Genomic DNA, 18,301 nt, shown 5'->3' with positions numbered 1-18,301 from the left:
AAAATGGATAAGCTATTATCATAATTCTACAGAGGAACCTTTCTGTGCAAATGGAGAATCTTGAAGTAGTTACATTTGACAACAATAGGCCTTATATACACATCATTTTATATGGTGAGTCGTCATTCGCGTTCTTCTATGTGTGGAGGTTTGATGGTCTCTCAGAAAGAATCATTCAGATTGTGTTATTTAACATTCTTTCTAAAGCTTAGAATACCACTGGATTGGAGTTTAAAGGCATCTTGCGCCATGCTTCCAAACAAGGAAGTTTCAGGAATAGTTGTGCTTGTTTAAGCACTTTGGCTATTAACATGTTCCTAAAACTGGATTGAATTAAAAAATACTAGGAGCTTGAGAGATCCTTCGAAGGCATATTTAGGAAACGTATGTGACAGTGACACAAATAAACCAGTTCAGGTAGTAGCATTGAAGCCTTGCTCAAAACTGGATAAATATTAAGGATACATCTACAAGTGTTTTTTGTGGTTCTCTGAAAATAAATATCATGAAAATATGAATGGCGTCTTTTAAGCACACGGGACATAACACTGTAAGTAAGTAAGTAAAAGTTTTATTGTTTTTGATTAATTAAAACCATTACAAAAATACATCTGTTGAAAAAATGTATATGTCAAGACATGCATGAGTAATTTGAAAGTGCAGAATGTCCATAGTTCCTTTTGCCCGAAGCCTCTGGGTCTATACGAAGGTTGCAGTACCGCTGGTACTTTGCTTGGATGAAACTAGAAGCAGGAACTTAACAAGCTTCCCGTTTAGTTGTGGGTCCCTTGGGTTGAAGCATGCGAGTACTGCTTGTCTCCGGGTACGTATGCCTCCTTCATTAAAATGAGTTTTTAGGAGGCCTATCCTTTCCTCTTGAGTTTTGACATAACACTGGTCAAAACTTGATATAAACTAATCACAGTTATAGAAAGGGGAAATTTCCTTCCTATAATTAGTGGCAAATCTGAATTTTTGATGGGTAAGGGAAATGGTGAAGGGATCTTGAACGCTGTAGGCAAACATGGTTGTGATCGGTGCACATCGCAGACAGTGCCTCAGAATGAACCCTATTTGTGTGTTAGGGACCACCAGACTACGTTTCACCCCCCCTTTCAAGGACAATATGGAGCAGCCTATCAGTCACTCTGCAGGTCGGTTTCAATGCCGCTAAGTGAAGAACTGTCCAATGGCATCACATAATAATTCTAGTCTTCACATTTTTTCCAAACACATCATACCTTTGATGCAAAGTAGAAGGTAGTTATTCACTTGTATGACTAAAACCTTAGAACAGTTACAGATGTAAGCACAACATTCCCACATTGCTATTTGTGCAACATCATAGCTCCACCCAGTATTAAATGGTAGCTCGTATTAGCTCTGACTGCAGTTGAAGGACATAAAACTGGCAACCATATCAGAAAATATCCTAATATTAAATTTTTTATGTTCTGCACCTCCCGATCTTAATTTGAGTAGTGTATCCTACCCAGCCAAATGCCCTGATACCAGCGATGCCCCTTCACCAAAGCCCATAACGACTGTTATTTGCCCTTGTCCTTTCTGAAGCTTAAGCATACAACTCAGGGAGCGGTTAATGTAGCCCTTGGAGGCAGGATTTAAGGCTGTATTATAGAAGAGAAGAAAAAGAAGTGGCTGAAGAACTTTCCACACCAAGGTAAACTTATCAATCGCATAATTAAATCAGAGTCATGAAAAGAGGCGGAGTTCGCTGGCAGCATCATCGAGCTTTGGAACGACTATGGTATTTAGGGTGAACTGCTCAAAGATGCGGACATGGACATTAATTAACAGTAGCGGCTGCTACCCTAGTCTTGGTATTTGTTGTCCCTGGCACTGCTCTGGCTGCCCCTAACGTAGGGGTCTTGAAAGCAGCAGCAGGAACAGAATGTAATCATGGCTCTAAAAGTCATGTCTACCTACTGTAGACTCCACTTCTTACTCCCATCCTTATCACTGGGTATGAAAAAGAGCCATTTCTATAGTTCCATAGCTCCCGTGCAAATGCATATTTTATTCTGTGTTTACTGTGTTTTTTCTTTTTAAGAAAACGTTTAGATAAAATTTGGAGTTGGGCGAGCCAACAAGTTAAAAGGGGGAGCCGAGCCAGAGCCGAGCCAAGGGGCTGGTTGGGCTCTACAAATTCGTGCACCAGCCGAGCCCTTAAACTTGGGGCACATAAATTCTGCAACATACACCATATAAAGACGGTTGGAAAATTTAAAAAAAGCGTATTTTTTTAGTTTTTAAATATACAGAGGTATTTCAGTTTAGTAAATCAGATTTTATCATTGTATTAAAAGGCATTTATTAATCAAAGTGTCAGTTTTAGAACATGATCTTAAATATACTCACACCCCCTTTCCCCTGGCCCCACCATGGTGAAAATGCCATTAGTAAATTAGGAGGCAAGTTAGTTGTCATTTGTACCCTATATGTGACCTAGATTCTTACATGGAACTACATTATTGTCTATTTAGTTCAGACACAAGAGAGGTGTTTGCATAGCACCCCTTGAACTCAGATACTTCAAAGCGCTAATAAATGTAATATTGACGACAAAGAAGGCATGGTAAAATAAAATATTTGCTTGGGATCACACAATTTGGTAAAGATGGGATAAATCCCATTTTTTGTGGTGTCATATTGTGCCCATTCAGCCACTAGATTGATATCTCTTCCGCTACCCTGATTTACATCAAAGGATAATGCTTTTTCTTTAATTCGTGTCATATTAGGTTAGGTAAAGGGTGGCAGGCAGAACCCACATGAAAGCTCAGCTCGTTTTGGGCTTGAGTGTCTAAGAGGACGTCGAGTTGAGCACGGCCAAGCACCCGGCTCGAGCCTGGCTCTAGCTTTCAGTGCCTCACTTAATTCTAACAAAATGTACCCTTTTGGGAAGGGGATTCAGCAGGGGTGCAACGCAGGCCCCAGCATCTCCAGAGGGATGAGGGGCCCTAACCCTACAAACAGTTCCCACATAGACCAAAATTAATGAATATCTGTGAGATATGGTAGGCTCAGGAGCCCCTCATAATAGTCTGCAGGGAGCGCACTACATTACTCTTTGCGATTTATTGAGCTGGAGTCAATATTTACATGATATAGTGCTGTCCTCAGTAGGAATAATCAATGTGGCCAAGATACTGCCTATTTTGGGGAATTACTGTTTCTGAATGCGCATGTTTGAGAAGCTATAGAAATCAACAAAGAGATGGTTAAGAAAGGAATGACTGCAGCGTATTGTTTGCATGTCTGCCTGCCGGCGGGAGGGTGTATAAATATTTTAGAGGTGTCAATGTTACAAAGAGCTGAGCTATTTCGGCCTGGTGGTGGGTGAGACAATGACCCCTGTTGTTTGGTCATACTGCAGCTTGATTGGGCTATAGGGAGCAGCACAGACCACTGACACTTTGTATGTGTGGAAAAGTCTGCTTTAATGAAGCAAGTGCACATCATAATCTATATATATATATATATATATATAGATAGATATATAGATATATAGATATATATATATTATACATATATATGACGCTCCACTGCCCCTTCAAACAGTGAGGACCAGCACTCTTGTTGGTTTTAAATCCAGATACGGATGTATTTGTGCACAAAAATATCAACAACAAATGCGTTTCAGCCTCAGCCTTCGTCAGTGTCGACAGGCACCATAGAAACGAACATACATATAGGTTGAAATTAACAAAACTAAAGAAGGACATTTCATTTGCAAATGGTCAGCGCCATATTGGAGTGTGCAAAATAGTCTAAACTTATTTCATTATTAACCATGTCATTGATTCTGTTTTCTAAAACCAAATTACAATTCTAATTCATTGCAATAAATAAACACAAATCAGATTAGGTTATTTTACAAAACAATTTGATTGCCATCTAGTGAATAATTGATTAAACCACTTTTTACACACAGCATGTCACATGTCATTGTAAACACATTTCAATTTGCGTTATTCCACCCTGGATGGGCATATGCATTATCCATATTCCATGTAGTACACCCACTGCTCACTTCACCCTGAATGAGCTTAAATAGGTATAGCGGGCCATTTAGTACTTAGTATCCACCATGACATGTGCATCTCATTCAATAATTTCTACCAGTCTTTAGTCCTTCATTGCCAGAACTCTACTCGTACTACGCTCGACATTTGCTTCACAAATGTGTTACCAGCTCCTCCCCTCCATTCAGGCAACTCAGAAACTTCGTCTGGAGCTCGATGATATACCTCAACTCTAGACGTCGTAATCTCTTGTTCCTGTCTCCTCCCCTGATTTAATTAAGGATACAGTCTACACAGAAGAACTGTAGGTATGCCCTATTGCTCCTATGGTGACTTAGAAAGTGGCGTGCATCATTATTTGCAATTGCTTGTTGGTGTTCTAGAACTCTCATTTTTACTGGATGTATGGTACTGCCCACGTAGCGAAGGCCACATGGGCATTCCAAACAGTAAACCACATGAGTTGTGGTACAGGTCATGAATTTTGTGATCTTTCTTTCTTTGCGACAGCCTGGGATCAGATATGCGATTACTCTCTTACTATTAGTGCACGCTTTGCACTTCCCACATGGAAAGGAACCATGTAGGTCCTGTAAACTGGAACCTGTTTTAAGTGGGGGTAGGTGGCTCTCCACTAGATGATCTCTTATAGATTGGGATTTTCTAAATGAGATTTTAGGATAATCTGGGAGTTCCCTGCCCACCACACTATCTGATTGTAACGTTCTCCAGTTTCTACGCAGGATAGCTCTTATTTTCCCCGTGGCATTTGAGTAACTCGTAATCAGTCTCAGTCTTCCTAGATCTTTTACTGTTCTTGGTGTGTATGTTTCTTGCAGTAATGTATGCCTCTCTTTATCCCTGACTTTCTGTTGGGCTGTTCTCAAAGTTTTTTGTGAGTATCCCCTAGTTCTAAAGCATCTCACACTGTCACTTGCTGCCTCCTCATAATCCGATTGTTGTGAGCTGTTCCTCTTTATACGGAGTAACTCCCCATAGGGGATGCTCTTTATGTGGTTTACTGGGTGGCAACTACATCCATGTAGAACGGAGTTACCTGCCATTATTTTCCTATACCAGGCTGTCTGGATGACCTTAGAACTAACAAACACTTTCAGGTCAAGGAAATTTACTTCACTGGTACTCATTTCCCCAGTGAATTTGAGATTCAGTTCATTTTCATTGAGGACGGAGATATACCATGTAGCTGATTCTTTTGACCCTTTCCAAATGATGAAGAGGTCGTTGATATATCTCCGCCAACAAATGACCTTCTCCACCCAGTGTCCTTTATCATCAGCCCAGGCCACTTGCTTCTCCCACCAGCCCATGAACAAGTTCGCATAACTGGGGGCGAAGCATGTGCCCATAGCCGTTCCCTATATCTGCCTGTACCTTTGGCCTTGGAAGATAAAAATGTTATTATTCAGGCAAAATGTGATGAATTCTAATAACATTTCTCTATCCTCCAGATACCTGATTGGATGGCATCTCAGAAAGTTGTCTACAGCTGCCAGACCATCGTTATGTCTTATGCTGGTGAATAGATTTCAAACGTCCAGCGTAATCATCACAAAGTCTGATTCCCAGCGTATACCTTGAATTTGTCTCAGGAAATCTTTAGTATCCTTGGTATAGGAAGACAATTGGGTGACAAAGGGAGCAAGGAAATGATCTATAAACTTTGACATGTTCTCTGTCAATATATATATTTCAAAATGCCCGTGACGCTCTGAGGATGCCCTGCATGGCGGACCGGGGCTCTTTACACAGGCGTCGTCCGTATCAAATATTCCAAAAGAACAAACCTCTGCTCCCAGAGGCAAATAGAGCCCACCAGCCGGTATAGTCGTTTACAAATCCTTTAATCATTGGAAGGTTCAGCATAACTCGTTTCAGCCTCCTCTAGGCTTTAATCATATGCATCATGTGATGTGGTCAGTTGATCTGTGTTTAAACCCCACAGGTCATATCAATATTGAAGATGCCCCCAACTCACCTGCCTGTCACTGATTACTCTACACTTCATCCTGAACACTAACTTACTTTTTAAACTGTAAACCTTTAACTTCCTGCCTTCACCAGGTGTCTACTTACTCCTTTCTCTCTTTCAAACTACCTGACCCACCCAAACAACAATAAAACCTAGTAAAACCATGTAAATCTCTTGGCCACCCAGAAAAACACTCAGCAAGAAAAACCATCTCTTCCTCCCAGGATGGTAGAGCCTCACCAGACTCCCCCCTGGTCTGCTGCCACTTGCCAACTTGCAACTGAACCATCAACAAGGCCCAATGTGTTGGTAGCTGCCCTTTCAAAATCTAACTCTGACTCTCCCCTCTGTATCCACACCCACCTGCTCTCCTTGCCAGTGCCTCTCCTATCTGCCGCCTTGCGTACCTGGCCCTCCTCACCCCTATTCTCTCTCCTGCACCAATCACCCTTCAATCTGACCCCCTGTTTGTTGCCTTTGCCTGTACTCTGACCCCCAGCACCTATGATATCAACTGCCCTTGAGGTGTGTGCCTCCCTTGTGGCAGCAGCAGTGCCCCAAAATGTACTAATGTAGACTCTCTATGGCTTAGCAGTTGTTTCCTTAGGGGCAAACAGTGCCTCAAAAATGTAATGTCCTTCTCTGTCCTCCTCCTCTCCCCTCTGTCGAGCCCCCTTCATCACAGCAGTCCAACATCACTTGGACTATTGCAGTCGTGGTCCCCCCACTGGGCCATGCTGCTAACTTCATCTGCGCCCCCTCTGGTCCTGTTCCCCAGCTTTTTACCTGCTCAGCACCAACTGAGTGTGCCCCCATTGCCACCCCTGCCTCCTTCACCAACCCTCTACCCGTAGCATAATCTGGTAATGAAGCGGCCTTCCCGGCTGTTTTCTGTGCTATGGCTATTCCTTTCCCTTAGTTCACCAAACCCAGTGTCCCAAGTATCTCCTGGGTAACTTGCCCACATTGCTACCTCCATCACCTGTTCCATGTCGATATACGCTAAATCCAAAATGGTGCCCTGCACCACTGTTCCCCTCCTCTTTACACAACTCCGCCTCATGACCCCTTAGGCCGCAAACGCTTGTGATCCCCTAGCCCGCGCCTGGTGCAACGTCTTGAAATCAGCCATTCCTTTTTGTTGATTGAGTACCCTATCAAATGTACACTCATTTTTTTTTTTAAATATATTTTTATTGCAGGAATCAGTAAATCGTTACATAATCAACCAGCATAATATAACAAGCAAGATCAATGAGACACCCCCCTCCGTCCCCCCGCCGTAAGTTTCTTACACAGCCATTTAGCCCACAACCCTGGGGTCGGGCGGCGAAATTCAATGGGGGCTCAGAAGGATGTCGGGGCTGGTCCGGATGATCTACTGTCCGTCATCTGCTTTTCCAAACAAGCCTATAAACCCAGAAAGAAAAACCCCACCCTCAAAACTCTACGAACCAAAGAAAACCCACCCAACCCCGCCATCAGCGCCCGGCAACAACCTCAACAGGATCTGCTAAAGGACCCATGGGGAAAGCAACAGAGCTGAAAAGTGCAATCGTCTATCGGGACTTGGGGCGAGCTGCTTCCTCACTTTCAGAGTCGCTGGGGGCGCAATAATCCCTAAGGGCCTGCACTAACGTCTCCCACTCCAGCGCTGCCTCCTGTGCCTTCTCATTACGCTGCCTCCAAGCTAGCTGGTATCTTAACGTGCTCTCCCCCGTCGCCCACTTCAAAAATTCGCTGTGCCACCGGCTTCCCGTCGGACCAGCGCGTGCCTTCCAGTTCCTGGTCACCTCCCGCTTAGCAAGGAGCAGCCCTAAATCAATGAACTTGCTAGATATTTTGTTCTTGGGGGTATGAGGGAACCAGTGCAGGAGTCCCACCGCCGCGTCAAACGATAAGGATCTCCCCGTCGTCTCCTCCAGGGTCTTCCCCACTTCTACCCAATAGGATGACAATCCCGGGCAGGCCCACAGCATGTGGAGAAGGTCCGCCTCCTGGGCCGGGCACCTGGGGCATTCCGCCGAATTCGTAGCAAAATATCGCCTGATTTTCACCGGGGTCAGATATGCTCTATGGAGCACGTAGTAGTGGACCAATTGAAAGCGGGCGTGGCGTGTGCCCTTCCAGGCTCGCCGCACCAGCTGGGACCAGGTCGTCTCCGGGATCTCCTTGCCAATGTCCTCCTCCCAACGGTTTCTCAGAGTAGTGAGGGGAGCCAGCCCCTCATTGATCAGTCTGCCGTAAAGGCAAGTGACCGCCTTCACCGTGCCCGCAGACATCATCACGTATTGGCATACCGGGGCTAAAGGAGGTTCCTCCTGCCCGCATTTCCAGTGCGCCTGGATCGCCCGGACAAGGGCCGAGTGCAGCAGAAAGTCGCCGCGGGGAATCCCGAAGCGATCAATGAGCTCCTGAAAGGGCAAGAGCGCCCCGTCCTCGTATAGGTCACCCATTAGCTGTAGGCCGGCGTCCTCCCAGTTCGCCAACTGTGACCAATCGCCCCCATGGGGCAAAGCCGTTAGCATCCCCAAAGGTATTTCGGGCGCATACGGTGTTCTCAGGTGGCCCCGGGCGTGAGCTCGGTTCCAGCACAGGCGAACGGTCCGTTCCTCCATCGACAAGTCCTGCAAGGCCAACCGTTGTCGCATCGCTATGAAGGAGAGAACATGCCTGGCCATACCCGTTCCCCTCCTGTCTTCTGGGCCCCGGAATTTCCGGGCGATCTCCTGGGTGAAGGTCTGGAGCTGCGCCGCTAAATAATACTTTTCGAAGTCCGGCACCGCAAGCCCACCCTCAGCCTTCGGCCGCATCAGGGTCTTGAGGGCCACCCGCCGGCGGCCCGAGCCCCAGAGGAATCCGACTATCATTGATCGTAATAGTCGAAACGTGGCCGGTGGGACCCAGATCGGTAGTGTCCGGAAATAATATAACAACCGGGGAAGCGCCACCATTTTAAGCAAAGCAATCCGCCCTGCCACCGAAAGCGGTAGCGTGGCCCAGAAGTCCATACTGCCTCGAAGTGCTCGAGTGCCGCGGGCAATGTTCCCAGCCAGGAGGTCAGAAGGTTCATGATAGACGTACACCCCCAGGTACTTAAAGCAGTCGGGTTCCCATCTAATCTCCCTACTTGGAGCAGGGGTAGGGGTGCCCCTGCGAACCGGGAAAAGACAGGTCTTAGTCCAATTCACTCGGAGGCCCGAGACCTCCCCAAACTCCGCGAGCGCCGTCGCAGCTCCATCAAATGTACACTCATCTGCTTTCACCGCCAACATCGTCGCTATCAGGCCTTCTGAGGCTCTCCTTATTTGCCTGCGACGATACCAGCCATCATGCCACCTTGTGCTAAAATTGTGCCTGGTATCCCAAACCCCCTCTACTTATCTCCTTCCTGCTGCCCATCCCTACCAAAAAAAAACAGTTACGTGTACAGTCCTCTGGAGTGTACCAACAGCAGGAAATTGCCTGGGGGACAGACCTTCGAATGTCCAGTGTCACCCAAGTCCCTAGTCGGTTCCATGTGTTAGGGCCAGGTTAAAAAAAAATCACTTTGATTCACTTCCGGTTAAGAGTGCAGGAATTATTAATGTAGAAATGTTTCTTTTTTTTATAATCACAAGGTAATATGTATGTGGAATTCTGAGTTAAATCTCAGAATTTCTTTTAATTTGATTAATTATTTTTCTACTGGAGACCCCCATCTGTATATACCTTCATATGTCTCACTTTCCCATCTTGAGGTGGAATATTGAATTGAATCCTTGGGCATGGGGATCCTTGCGTCATATTGGGCACTAAGTTAAAATACGATGTTATACTTTCACAGAGCTTGGTCGCTTCGATGGCCGTTGAAAGGCATTATAATCATTAGCAGCTCACCCCTGCCACTCTGTCATTGCTAAACCCTAAGTGCCACAAGCTCGCTTATGCATCATGGACCCATGTGTTGGTGTTTGTGGCAACACGTGCCTTGCAACTCATTGCTATGGTTCCTTATGCAATTACAAGTGCTAAGTCAATAAACCTGCAGATTTGTTTTGCCCTTGAATTTATGCATGTGCCCTAGTAAACACAGTGATGGACTAGGCGCCAGTCTTCTGCCTGTTTCCTCCACTGTAAGTGGATAATTTCCTCACAGAATTGTTGGATGGAAGAAGACTGCACCAAACCCCCTGAAATAAGTCTGCTTGTGTGTTATGGTATCTAGGTAGGCATCAGATTCTCCCTAATAAAAACACACTAACCTAACAAGAGACAAGTGAGTCTGGTGTAAATAATTGAACTGGGTAAGTTTGAATAATGGATTTCTTTTTACACTTTTGGCATATTCTAGTGTTTGTACCCACTCCATGTCTGTGAGTGTCCTACCCAAATGTATCTCCCATTTTTCATCACTGCTGTAGAATCATGGTATAAAGCTGGCACCAGTGCTGAATGTAACACGCTCATACCATCCTTGCATTTCCCATGGGTTAATAATATCATAAGCCACTCAGACTTAGGAGGTTCCTTTTCTTCCTCCCTCAAGCTATTTTTGCTGCCCTTGCTAGAGCAATATACATCATGAATTGTTGCCACAAGGCTAATCCAAAATCCTCCCCCATGGATTCAAGTGTGCAGATTGTCCCGTCACAATATAGGTCTCCTACTGCAACCATTCCCACCTCTGTCCATGGCTGTTTATCATGTCATTTTGTTACGTCTTTGAACTTTAGAAGGCACCACAGTGGGATATCAGGGGCGTATAACCCGAATACATCCCGTATCCTAAGTTGCTGCCGCCAACAGTACCTCAGAGCAGGTAGTGCTCTCAGGTGTACCCTGGTCAGTTTTCTGTCCACTAATACCATATCAAGAATCAGTAATAGCACATATTATATGCAGCCCCTGCCGATACAAGCTTTGACTTTCACTTCCTCTGTGTCCGCAGTAGCCATCCACCTCATTGGCCATAATAATTGAGCGGCCATATAGTAGATCTCAAACTTTGTGGTGTTCATGCAACCCCTTTCAGCTGGTGCCAACTTTCACTTCAGATAGTCTTCTCCTGGCACTCCCTCATATCTTCTTCTTTAAATTAGCTCCTTTTGATGATTATAGGTTTTGCCATGAAATAGGATACAAACCTGAGCAATATTAACATTTTGGCTCTCGGCACTATTCTTAATAGGGAAAGTGGCAGCTTAGACCAAATGTAAGTCGATTGTCTGATTGTAGTCATCATTTTCTTAGTATTGCCAGTCACGAGTCTCATGTCGTTATTGTAAATTTGGAACCTAAATACTTAAAGGTGTTTCAACCTCTTCGAGATGATATGGGGTATCCACTAGGCTAAGGGGGGAGAAGGCACAATTTCTTCCAATTCATCACAAGAGCAGATATGTTACCAAATGTATCTAGTTCCAGTAGACAACTAGACGGGTCTCTCAAAAAACAAGAGTGCGTCATCTGTGTCGAGCGAGACAATAGGCACGCTGCACAACAAGCACCCTCCGCAGTGTTGTGCCCTCTCATGCATCAGGCATGCTAGAGGCTCCATCGCGAGCGCAAACAGTAGTGGCGAACAAGTGCACTCAGGCGGGCCTTGTGACCCTATGAATGGGCCATTGTTCTGAAAAGAATTAACCACTGCTGACTTGAGTAAGCGGTTTAGCATATAACAGTTGAATCCACAAAAGGATGCTTGCACCCATACTCATCCTTTTCAGTACCTAAAACAAGTATGGATTTCTTTTTACACTTTTGGCATATTCTAGTGTTTGTACCCACTCCATGTCTGTGAGTGTCCTACCCAAATGTATCTCCCATTTTTCATCACTGCTGTAGAATCATGGTATAAAGCTGGCACCAGTGCTGAATGTAACATGCTCATAGCATCCTTGCATTTCCCATGGGTTAATAATATCATAAGCCACTCAGACTTAGGAGGTTCCTTTTCTTCCTCCCTCAAGCTATTTTTGCTGCCCTTGCTAGAGCAATATACATCATGAATTGTTGCCACAAGGCTAATCCAAAATCCTCCCCCATGGATTCAAGTGTGCAGATTGTCCCGTCACAATAAAGGTCTCCTACTGCAACCATTCTCACCTCTGTCCATGGCTGTTTATCATGTCATTTTGTTACGTCTTTGAACTTTAGAAGGCACCACAGTGGGATATCAGGGGCGTATAACCCGAATACATCCCGTATCCTAAGTTGCTGCCGCCAACAGTACCTCAGAGCAGGTAGTGCTCTCAGGTGTACCCTGGTCAGTTTTCTGTCCACTAATACCATATCAAGAATCAGTAATAGCACATATTATATGCAGCCCCTGCCGATACAAGCTTTGACTTTCACTTCCTCTGTGTCCGCAGTAGCCATCCACCTCATTGGCCATAATAATTGAGCGGCCATATAGCAGATCTCAAACTTTGTGGTGTTCATGCAACCCCTTTCAGCTGGTGCCAACTTTCACTTCAGATAGTCTTCTCCTGGCACTCCCTCATATCTTCTTCTTTAAATTAGCTCCTTTTGATGATTATAGGTTTTGCCATGAAATAGGATACAAACCTGAGCAATATTAACATTTTGGCTCTCGGCACTATTCTTAATAGGGAAAGTGGCAGCTTAGACCAAATGGAAGTCGATTGTCTGATTGTAGTCATCATTTTCTTAGTATTGCCAGTCACGAGTCTCATGTCGTTATTGTAAATTTGGAACCTAAATACTTAAAGGTGTTTCAACCTGAGATGATATGGGGTATCCACTAGGCTAAGGGGGGAGAAGGCACAATTTCTTCCAATTCATCACAAGAGCAGATATGTTACCAAATGTATCTAGTTCCAGTAGACAACTAGACGGGTCTCTCAAAAAACAAGAGTGCGTCATCTGTGTTGAGCGAGACAATAGGCACGCTGCACAACAAGCACCCTCAGCAGTGTTGTGCCCTCTCATGCATCAGGCATGCTAGAGGCTCCATCGCGAGCGCAAACAGTAGTGGCGAACAAGTGCACTCAGGTGGGCCTTGTGACCCTATGAATGGGCCATTGTTCTGAAAAGAATTAACCACTGCTGACTTGAGTAAGCGGTTTAGCATATAACAGTTGAATCCACAAAAGGATGCTTGCACCCATACTCATCCTTTTCAGTACCTAAAACAAGTATGACCAATTGCCGTGTCGAACACCTTTCTGTTTCTAACAAAGCAACATCAGATATCTGGTGTTCGCACGGCGGGCTTTATCACAGACATGGAAAAGATGACTCAAGTAAACATGAGTGCTGCAATCAAGAATAAATGCACTCTGATCCTGATGTACTAGAACTTGCATTAATGGCACTAGTCTATCAGCAATTTGTTTTCCCAATACTTTGTGTTTCAAATTTAGAAGGGCTAATGGTTGATTTAGAAGGGATATTGATTTGACATTCAGCGGGTCTCTTTCAGCGTTGAACAACACTTCAGTATTGGCTTCCCTAGTCGTCATGGGCAATACTCCTTTCTCAATGTCCTTTTCATACATGGACAGAAGTTTGAAGGGCAGTTCATTTTTATATGTTATATAAAATTCTGGAGGCAGTCACTTGCACCCGGGGTCTTACCCTTGGCCAGTTAGTCATGCAACCGCCACAGCACTCTAATAATTCGCAATAAACTCTGTGGCCCCAGTGGCAGGTGCTGAGTATAAAATGGCATAATAGTTCGCAGTTGCTTTGTTAATTTCCATTTATGAGTGTACTATACCTCCCACCAATCACAAATGTATTTCTTAAGCACCCATGGCTGAAAAATTCTTGGCCAAATATTCTGCACGTTTTTCCTAAATTCCCATTTGTGGTGGACATGTGAAGTTCTACTGAGTACTGTTCTCTTTAGAAAGCGAAGACACCATTAGAAATGACAGACGTGTGCTATACAAAAACCCCACAATACAGAACAGCACAGCACAACACAACCCAACACAACATGGGACAGCCCAACACAGCGCTCACATTCCAGAAAGCCCTTCTTAAACTTTTTAGATATAAAAATCCCGAAAATAATACTATACTGACAACAGACATCTTGAGTGCTCTTCTGAAACTCTCCCAGCCCAGTAGTCTCCACGACGATTGGCATCATACGGCACTGTTTTCAACCATTACCCAATATGAATCTTGTCAAATTCTGATATTCCTTGCAACCTGCCGATTATGTACAGATAGTCTGCTTTTCACCTTGGTAAAATCTTATTTGACGTACTTCCCTACACCCAGATGCTCATCATAAATGGATCTTCGGCATCAGGCTCCATCGCCAAAATGCTGATTGATGGGTGAGAGCTCTATTTAATAACCCTCCTGGATCTCACATCTCTAAGTAATTTCCATCCTGATGACAAACTTCCTTTTCTTGTTACAGGGATCTTGTTGTCACTCTATTCAAATCTCAGTAAGTACCCAACATCGTTGGTCATTCTTTTGGGTCTCTCAGCACCTTGAAAATAAGCTATCAGATTGATTCACCTCTTGCCCTGTCAAATAGTCCACTGTAGTTCAGAATATCTTTCTTTCAGCTACCATAAGTACTCATAAAAGTAGTATTCTAAGTAATAGTTCATCTGATTTCCAGTGCTGCCTTTCTCACAAGTGGAGCGTTTCACGAAGGAAGAGAGAGTCTTAAGATGTATTAATGTGGCTGAAAGTCCCAGAAACCAAGCTTAACTACACAATGGCCTATCCTGGCTTCAATCTGCTCCTGCAATCATCACGATTCCTTTGCTCGCAGGCCTGTAACTTTGCACAAATTCTCGCGTAATATATGCAAAATAAAAAGAAAAAGTTATTTTACCTACTAGTACTTCTATAAGGCTTTCCCAGAATCACTGCATTCTATTAACGGGTCCTTCCTTTCTTTCCTTACTCTCACTCTAAATTCTTACACTCAAGATGTTACTGTGTTCTTTTCATGTACTTAGCACCTGGTCCCCTTTTGCATGAGCTGTGTATTCAATATTTACATCTAACTGAAACATATTCTCTCATAGTTTTACCCCTAAATTTCCAGTCTGTCCTCTGTACATTCACGATCAAATGTTAAGCACTCTGATGATCCCCTATGTCTAGAGTGTCCTATTTAAAATGTGTGGGTAGGTGAGCTGTAGTGCATGACAGCGCCACTGCCTGGCATGATACCCAAAGGATGTTCTACCTGTCTGCATATTCTCTTTTGGGTCAATTTGAAGTGATCGTTAGCAGCATAAATTTCCATTTTGTTGGATCTGAATGTGATTTGCAGGTCCGCATGGTGTTGAATCAGAGAGTCTCGGTGGAAGATGTCTTCATCACTGATTGAAGGTGCATTTTTATGAGAAGGGGTATGAGGGGCATGTCCTATCTAGATACAGGAGAAACACTATGAGAAGTTGTAGATTTGTCCATGGTTTTCTTGTGTTTGGAGGCTTCTATTCCCAACTGTGCTCAAGATAGAAAGAGCAGCTACTGTTTCAAATTGACAGCACCATGCTTCTCATTGTCCTACTTATTGACAGGTATTGTGTACTTTACAAATATGTCTTCCTCTTGTAATTTTCCCAGGCACACAACCTCTTTGAGTTGCTCAGCCTACAGAGGGCCTTTGTGACCACTTCAGGGAGAATTGTCGGATGTGTCACCAGAAACGAGGTAAATGAATGCAAGATGCTGTGTGGAGTGCATTCCGGCTTAAGATTTTGCAGATGGGTGTGGTAAGAGCTGTGCCCAAAGGGCTAGGAAGAGACATTGCTATTACAAACATCAGCAGAGAAAGGAATTCATTATATTGATTGTTAAGCCCTTCACTGTTCGTCCAGTATCATCAGCTTCTTTGTGATATACTATCTGGATTGGGTGTGTAGTCATTGAGAAAGAGGTTTTAGGAGAATATGCAAAGCTGTTTCATTTAATCGAGGAGGTGCAATCGTGGATATAGTGGACACATGGGAGTAAGATGTTCAGGACAGAGCAGTGATCTTAGGATGTTATCTGGGAGGATGTAGAGAAATAGGGGTGAAGATTAAGAACAAGGCTGAGGTATTGGGGCATGAGATCCGGGATGAGCAATAGCAATGAGAGCTTCATATTCAGGTTCAGGTGGAGGAACGAGGGCAGGCTATACAGTTTCAAGTGAAGATTTAGACTTGATACCAGGCATCGAAGAGATGAGTGCAAGAATGAGACCTAGAAAAAGGCAATGGAAGGAAGGCACAATAGGCGTAGTCAGGGGGATGAGTGTTGCATGTTATGAGTGATGCGGCAGATGAGTTGATACATGGTGTTTTGTAGTGGTGGAGCTCTTCTCTCAGAGCCCTACATCCCTATCTATGGCTGTAGCTGCTGTCAGCTGCCCTCATATTTATTATTAGCCACGCTACTCGGCATGAAATATGGAATGTTTTGAAATCGGGGCATAACAGTATTGTAAGGCAGACGAATGGGAGCTTGATAACCTGGATAATGTGAGGGAATGGGGTATGAGATCAAGTATCAGGTGGTGAATCACACATTATATCAGGTGCCAGATAGATGGGGCAAAATGGAACCCAAGAATGAGGCATGCTAGTTATGGTCAGGCAAAGGGCTTCAGCATTAGATGGTTGAGGAGAGGAATTAATGGATGGTGTTCTTTGGGATTCATTTTTCAGAGCACCTTATATGTGTATGCCAGTTCCAGTTGCTATGACATTTTCATTATTAGCTGCTATACCAGACCTTAATCACATCCAAGCAAGCTTGAAAGATTAAACAGACAGTCACCAAAGCTCTGAAGGTTTTAATAGATGACAATTACAATTGTGACTCTCCACATTACAATAGGTCTCGTATACCAGATGTATAAGTCAGATGAGCTTTTGTAACTTTCTTGTTGTAGTTTGATTAATTTCATTGTCTTGCCTACAACTCATCTTTACAAATTACTATACAGATGGAGGTTCACCTCTGTGGTCCTGTCTGTGTTGAGTGGTACCAAGAGGTTGATTGTGTAGTGATGTTTTAGATTTTATTGTGTCAGAAGTCCTAGATGGTATGAAGGAATTCTTTGTTGAATAAAAGCATGTACTGTATGTATCTTTTCAGTTGAAAGCTACAATTGAAGATTTGGCCAATCCAAAAACTCCAAAGTGAGAAAGGAAAACATGTCAAGCTCTAAAACATCCAAAGAGTTGTGCATGAATCTACACTCCCAATAAATCCAATATGAAGAGGTAACTTCAGCAAGAATAAACTAAAGATGATTCCAGCACACCCCAACACCGTAAGAGAAAAGGAATGATGGACATACCTTACAACTTGCAAAGTGAAGTAAGCAAGGACTACAGCACATCCCCAAAATACCAAAAATAATGCACAAAGACTATAGGACACCTAAAGCTTCCAGAATTCTTTGGGGGGGGGGGGGGCTCTGGCATTACCAAGCACCCATTTAGAATCAAGGAAGGACTTAAATACACCACAAACCTCATGAGAAGAAGCACACAACTTCAGCAAAATCCAAAAGCTCCAAAGTGTGTTCAGGAAGAAAGTCTGCACTCTTCAAAACCTTTGAAAGATAAGAACCATAGGATGCTGGTACACAACACAAATGCCAGCAAAAATGCCATAAAAAACAAATGAAGAATTCCAGTCCCAAATCCGAACCATCCCCAAATCGACTCTAGCACACCCTAAAACCTCCAAAAACTAAGGAAGATGTCAAATCACATCCTAACATCCTTAAAGGAAAGTATAAATACACTTCAGCCAACTCTAGACCCCCAAAGTAAAGTAAAGGTCTCCAGCACACCCTCAGAAGCACCAGTGAAGAAGCACTAGGACTTCAGTGCAGACTAGTAGCTCAATCAGTAAGCAATGACTCTTGCACACCCAAAAGCTCAAGAAAGAATGAACAAGGCGCTCCAGTGCACCACAGAGCCTCTAGTGGGAAAGCCCAAGGAACTATGGCCCACACAGTGCCTCCAAAGACGCTGGAGGAAAAACTAAACACACCTCACACCTCAAGAGAAAGAACACAGAGCTGACACCAACTTCTCCCAAACCCACCCCAATTAAAGACTGATGGATGGACTTTAGTATACTCTGCTACCTCCAAGATAAAGGGACAATAGACTCAGGCACACTCCAAGGACTCTAATGAGATAGAGTAAAAAAGCCATCACTGGTTAAAAATACAAAAAGAGGTAAGACACGACTGAAGCTCACCATCAAACTTCCGAAGACAAAGGAACTAGGGTCTCCAGCTCTCTGTATAACATTGTATAAGGAAGAA

General features: G+C 44.0%; 1 protein-coding gene across 2 annotated transcripts in view; it reads left to right on the top strand.

Annotated features, from left to right (window-relative positions):
- The window catches only part of LOC146868141 (chloride channel protein ClC-Kb-like), a 204,960-nt gene extending 187,052 nt beyond the window's left edge, over positions 1 to 17,908 (top strand). For both annotated transcript variants that reach the window (XM_085609015.1, XM_085609014.1), the window contains 2 exons: positions 15,595 to 15,681; positions 17,113 to 17,908. In XM_085609015.1, coding sequence (XP_085465141.1) covers positions 15,595 to 15,681; positions 17,113 to 17,160 — 135 coding nt within the window. In that variant the 3' untranslated portion in view covers positions 17,161 to 17,908. The remainder of the gene's footprint in view (positions 1 to 15,594; positions 15,682 to 17,112) is intronic.
- The last annotated feature ends 393 nt before the right edge of the window (positions 17,909 to 18,301 follow it).

This window comes from Triturus cristatus, chromosome 1_2, assembly GCF_964204655.1.
Source record: "Triturus cristatus chromosome 1_2, aTriCri1.1, whole genome shotgun sequence".
In the NCBI taxonomy this organism is placed as follows: domain Eukaryota; kingdom Metazoa; phylum Chordata; class Amphibia; order Caudata; family Salamandridae; genus Triturus; species Triturus cristatus.
This window is presented reverse-complemented; position numbering and strand designations above follow the sequence as displayed.